Source organism: Herpailurus yagouaroundi, unplaced genomic scaffold (genome assembly GCF_014898765.1).
Source record: "Herpailurus yagouaroundi ecotype Mexico unplaced genomic scaffold, PumYag 254, whole genome shotgun sequence".
In the NCBI taxonomy this organism is placed as follows: Eukaryota; Metazoa; Chordata; class Mammalia; order Carnivora; family Felidae; genus Herpailurus; species Herpailurus yagouaroundi.
Genome location: NW_024412471.1, coordinates 729,395 through 735,453, shown reverse-complemented (window position 1 = coordinate 735,453; position 6,059 = coordinate 729,395). Strand labels below are relative to the sequence as shown.

The window sequence follows — 6,059 nt, the reverse complement described above, 5'->3', positions numbered from 1 at the left end:
GTCTGTCTGACCATGGCGGGAATTCTGGCCTTGTCTGTCTGTCTGGCTATACTGAGAGTCCAATTCTTGCCTATCTCTCTGACCATAACCTGATTTCTGATCCAGCCTCCCAGACGGTCCATAATAAAAGCCTGATTCCTGTTGGTTTGTCTGGCCATAACAAGAATTGTGAATTTGTCTCTCACATTGATTTAAGGCAAAGATATATCCTTGTTTTTTAGGCTGGCTACTGCTAGATTTATGACTCCATCTTTGACCATAGTGGGAGTCTGTATCCTGTGTCTCAGACTGACCATAGTGGGAGTCCCTCTCCTGTCTCTCAGACTGACCATAGTGGGGGTCCCTAACATGTCTCTCAGACTGACCATAGTGGGAGTCCCTATCCTGTCTCTCAGACTGACCACAATGGGAGTCCATATCCTGTCTCTCAGCCTGACCATAGCAGGAGTCCCTACCCTGTCTCTCAGACTGATCCTGGTGTACATTCTGGTTTTGTCTCTCGGACTGAGTGCAATGGGAGTCCTGCCTTTCTTCCTCATGCCTCTGCCTGTGTTGTCTGCCTGTATTTTCTGGGAACTTATGGTCTTGTGTTCCCTCCTGCTCCCCTTCTTGCTGAGAGATTCTATCTCCACATGACCTATTGTTTAGTTTATGATAGCAGGCTTGGGCCAATTGAAACACCAACAAGAGATATTCATGAAAATCAACATGTCCATTTCTGTCTTTATCCAAGAGGCTCAGGATGGTTTCCACAGTCTCTGGGTCATTTGGTCTCTGTGAGAAGATAAAACAAAGAGCAAAATCAGTTGTTCTGTGGATACAAAGATGTATGCTGGTATCCACACCCCTACCCTTTTAGTCCTGTATGAGCCTTCCTCAGTTGGTCACTATTCATCTTGAAATGGCTTGGGCTTGGTTTAGTCTTTTTGATAAACTGGTCCTCTGAACCTCATCCCTTGCTAGACCAATGGGGTCATGATTATTCCATTATATGCTATATTGTAATTATTTACCTACTTCTTTCTAACCACACCATGAGATCCTAGACAGAAGAGAAGCTGGTTTTGTTCATGTTTGCATCCGCAGTGCCTAGGATGGTGCTGGCATGGAATAGGTATTCCACAACTCTTTGTTGAATGAATGAATAAATGAATGAGAAGATGTGTGTACAGCACTCAAGTATAGAAATCAAGCTATGAATCTAGAATTTCTACTGAGAAATGATTTCTGGTTTGAACTTGTACCCTCTCCTGTCAAGCTCAGCTATAAGAAGGTGTGTGTTCTGGGAGAGAAGTACTAAGGAGCTGCCTGAAAATCTTTAGCTATGGGTGGAACATGACCAGATCAAACAAAAAACATCAAGCCCTGGATGCAGTTGTCAGAATCACTCACACTTGACTCCATGGGGTCAGAGTCTATGCATCTTACCCGGAGGATGTCTCCAAACTCAACCAAGAGCAGCTGCTTCAACTCCTTCTTGCACAATGAGGTACAGTTCCCATTCTCTTTAGCATGTTTCTGGAACACCTCAATCACAGTGAGAATGCTGTTCAGCAGTTGAGCCATTTTAGCAAAGATGGGTGAACCTAAAAGAAGAAACAAGATTTCGTGTTTAAGATGAAGACCAGGAGACAGATTTCTAGAGGGCAAGTGGCCCTTTTTGGTCAGGGAAAGAAGCTTAAGAAATGACAAAGCCCCTATGCTGACACCATGGAGCCTGCTTGGGATTCTCTCCCTCTTTCTCTGCCCCTCTCCCACTCACACTTGTTCTCCCTCTCTCTCAAAATAAATAAACATTAAAAAAAAAATGACAGAGCCCCTTCGTAGCCTTACCTCACACTCCCTCTGATCTACAATCAGGCTCCAAATACTATGTGCTATAGTGGGTGATGGGTGCCAGCTATGGGTTCCCTGCTAGGAAAAGTGGCAATTTCCTAAAAAGCAAAAAACATATGGTAGGTGGTTTCCATGTCCCATCCCCTACTCCAGGTGGGACTTGCTTGATTGAAACTCTCTTAGAACAAAAAGGAAGAGATATCAGGAGGCCCACAGAGGCAGGGCCAGAAGCCAGTACATTAAGACATAATTCTCCACCAACTAAATAGAACCTGCCAAACAGGTCTTCTAAGGAGCCTTGCTCAAGTGTGGAAGGCCAGAGGTGTCTTGCCATAGGCCAAGCAAACTTTTTGAGAGGCTAAATCCCAGCAAGTGCTCCTGGCCTGGATGATCACTTGGGATATGCTTATAAAGTAGAATCAATGAATATAAAAATGATTATAGATAAAGATAGCAAGCCAAATTAACTGCACAGATGATAGGAAGTATATATAATCAGCTAGATTCACTCTGGCTACATTGGGATATTCAGGTTTTTGGGGATCTGGATCTCAATGGTATTTTGCCTGTGGTATACAAATTCTAGTTACTGAGTTTATAAGCCTCCAAGAAGCCCTAACTGCAAAGCACATTGGACTTCCAAAAGCATGCAGTGACGTCTATAATGATGCATGGCAAACAGTGAATTGCATGGGACAGGCTGAGTCCCTTATGGCAGTTCACTGCACTGAGACTTGAATGCTACTGTGGCCCTGTGGTCTAGAGCCTTGTCCCTGATGAGCTCTAAACTTTTGGGTCTTGCCTTACTTGCATGCAAGGTCAATGCTCCAGTATGGGAGACTAAGCTATTCACCAGTAGTTCTAGCCCTCAGGTTTGGGATGCCCAGGACATGCTAAAACAAAGGCATGTATATTTTACAGGCTTGGAAGTGGGCCACCCCAGTTATCATCATATTCTCAGACAGAACCAAGAAAAGGAAGCAGGATTCTACCCAGGCCTGTCATGCACAGGGAGCAGTCTCAGACCCCCCTAGCCCAGCACATTATAGCTGCTATCAAGAGCCTTATAGAGACTGCCATTACTTATCTCCCTCCTCCCCCTCCTCCCCCTCCTCCCCATGCATGCCTTACCTGCTTAAGGAGGAATGAGCAGAAGATTCAGAAGCCACAGAGGATACTAGAGAGTTGAAAACCCATCGTATTTATAGGGATTTTAATTGTCCTGCTAGGCCATCCCAGGAGACACCCATTCTGTGGTGGAGCCTGAATCACTCTGGGCCCAGCCCGGCTCAGCCCAGCTTGACCTCTCCCTCTGCAGACCGTTTGGTTTATTTACTTCCCCCACTTACTCATGCACCTGTTTGTCATTAGGTAGGCGATACTGTTCAAGTCCCAGCCCCATTTAATTAGGGGAGTGTGTGTGCATGTGCATGCTGCGGGGGTCCCAAAAGACAGATATGTAGGTTGAGTTCATCCTTCATATATGTTGCCTACCATGGCTAATGGAGGACCACAGTTAAGTCATACCAAAGAAGGGTATTGATATGGTCACTTTATAAAAATCTGTCAGAGTAGAGACTAGCGGCTGTAGGTAAATAGCCAGGATATAGTTCCTAGAAGAGATTTGCTTTATGCTGTTTTGCTTGTGTCGGTAGATATGTATATTTTAATCTATCGACCTGTTTTAATTTTAATGTTTTTTTTTTTCACTTAATGGCTCGTCCTGCTAGAGAGAGAAGTAAATACATGACTAATTTTGAGAGGGAAGTGTGCGATGATGGTGGAGTTGCTGCCACGAGAGCCTGTTAAGGTCTTCCTAAGAAGCCACAAGGTGAAGGAAAATGTGGATGCTATGATATCTATGAGTAGAGCTGCTATTGGAGACCTGGGTCGCGACTTATTCTCCACTTCTGTGCCTGTGATGTGCCAGCAATATCTTATGCATAGGAAAGTCTCAGTAACTTTTTGTGGAGTAAGTCAATTACTGATTTATAGAAACATTTCAGAATCTAGTTTAAGCGCAAAAAATTCTAAATTTGTCTCTACTTTCTACTTTTGTTCACATCTACATCCTTGCTTGGACTTTTTCTTGTGCGTCCATACACCAGTCAGTTATTAATGATGATGCTTGCTATTATTGACTGTGTGTTCAGCATTCTGCAAGGCAATCACAAAAGTGCAGAGATTTTAGTCCATTTGGAATAAAGAAGCTTGATATAGAAAGGAGTTTGAGCAGCAGAAGCAGGACATGAGAAGTGCTGAGAGTTAGAAAACCTAGGTGCATGAGGAGTCTTCGTGGGCTATGCCCAGTCTCCCTTCATTAGGTAGGTTTTGTGTTGTTCCTGGTGGGATTCAGGTGGGAGGAAGAAAGCAGAGAAATCCTGGTGGGGAGAAGGGAAAGGACAAAGGTATGAGGTGAGATTTTATAAGACATGTTTGGATTGCGGTGAGCTGGTAAGTCTGGCTGGAGTAGCGGGTGTACAGAAGAATCGAATCGGAAAATTTTGGAATGGCAAAGGAAATCTAGTTTTAGCCTCTTAATTTTACAGATGAGGAAAATGAGGTCCAGGTAGACTGAGTAACTTGCTAAGGGTTCCACAGGGCTATGATGACAGCCAGGCCTAGAATTCTTTTTTTTTTTTTTCTCACCTCTGGTTCTTATACATTCTCTGAGGCAGATTTGGGGCCTGCTTTAGGGTTAGTTTTAATGAGAAATGGGAGATGGGGAACATTTTGGTGAGGAAAATGACATGAGTAAAGCATTGTCTGGGGGAAGATCTTAATCTGACTGCAGTAAGGTGGCCACCTGTCTCAGTTTGTGTGGGACTAAGGGGTTTCCCAGGACATGATATTTCAGCACTAAAATTGGGGAGAGTTCTGGGCAACCTAGGATAAGTTGGTCATCAGATACTGCAAGATACAGGATGAACTGGAAAGAGGAGTTTCTGAGTAGGGAGACTAGCAGTCTATTGTGTGGCCCATGTGAGAAATGACTTGGACAACGCAGTTCCGAACTACATGATAGGAGCTGGATGATAGAGGGAAAGAAAGATTAGGGACCAGATTAGGTGAGGGGCAGGGAAGGTGGAGAAGCCAGGAGGCACTCTAGGCTCTAGGTCTGGATAGCTCAGAGAACTGTGGTGTGCTGAAGAAATTTGACATCTGAAAGGGGTTCACTGGGGTCTCAGATTCGGCACCCCTCCCAGCATCCCACAGGCTTTCCGCCTCTGGGAGCCTGCCATCTGCCTTCCTGCTTGCATCCTCTGCTCTTTGGGCTCTCCCAGTACCAGTCAGGACTTGCTTCAGTCTGTTTATAAATCCTGAGAGTGGGGTCATACCAAGATTCTCTTTCTGCTTTTGAATCTTGACTTGGTTTTCTTCAATGTTCTATTTATTTTTTGAGAGAGAGCAGGGGAGGGGCGGAGAGAGAGAGGGACAGAGGATCTGAAACAGGCTCTGTGCTGTCAGGCTGACAGCAGAGAACCCTATGTGGGGCTCGAACTCACAAATCATGAGAACATGACCCGAGCTGAAGTCAGACGCTCAACTGACTGAACCACCCAGGCACCCTTGAATCTTGACTTGTAAGCACTATTCAGTTATGTCTCTTCTTACCCATTAGAAGCAAAAACCAAGAGAAATTTTGGTGACCCCAGAGGCAAATAAGGGGAATGTCAGTGGAGTGGGTAGAGGGTAAAGACAACAGCCATTGCAATAGAGTGGCAAAGCTGTGGCCCCCAAGATGTTGGTATTTTCCAGGGCTCCTTAGAAACTCTTTCATTGGTTAGATGGGCAGTTCTCTGCCTGAATCTGCAGTGGAGAGAAAAATGTTTGTTTGTTTGTTTACTTCCTTATTTATTTATAATCTCTACACCCAACTTGGGGCTCAAACTCACAACCCTGAGATCGATAGTCACATGCTCTATTGACTGAGCCAGCCAGGTTCCCCCTGAGAAAGATGATGTTCTTTTTTTTTTATTTATTTAAAAAAAATTTTTTTTTTCCAACGTTTATTTATTTTTGGGACAGAGAGAGACAGAGCATGAACGGGGGAGGGGCAGAGAGAAAGGGAGGAACAGAATCGGAAACAGGCTCCAGGCTCCGAGCCATCAGCCCAGAGCCCGACGCGGGGCTCGAACTCACAGACCGCGAGATCGTGACCTGGCTGAAGTCGGACGCTTAACCGACTGCGCCACCCAGGCGCCCCAAGATGATGTTCTTAA

General features: G+C 45.0%; 1 protein-coding gene across 1 annotated transcript in view; it reads right to left on the bottom strand.

Moving 5' to 3' along the window:
- RPTN (repetin) overlaps window positions 1-3,001 on the bottom strand; it is a 4,863-nt gene extending 1,862 nt beyond the window's left edge. Inside the window, 3 exon segments of the mRNA XM_040461146.1 lie at window positions 1-774; window positions 1,429-1,586; window positions 2,968-3,001. The exon segment at window positions 1-774 is cut by the window's left edge and continues 3 nt beyond it. Of these exon segments, the coding sequence (XP_040317080.1) occupies window positions 1-774; window positions 1,429-1,566 (912 nt within the window). The 5' untranslated portion in view covers window positions 1,567-1,586; window positions 2,968-3,001.
- Window positions 3,002-6,059: the final 3,058 nt, after the last annotated feature.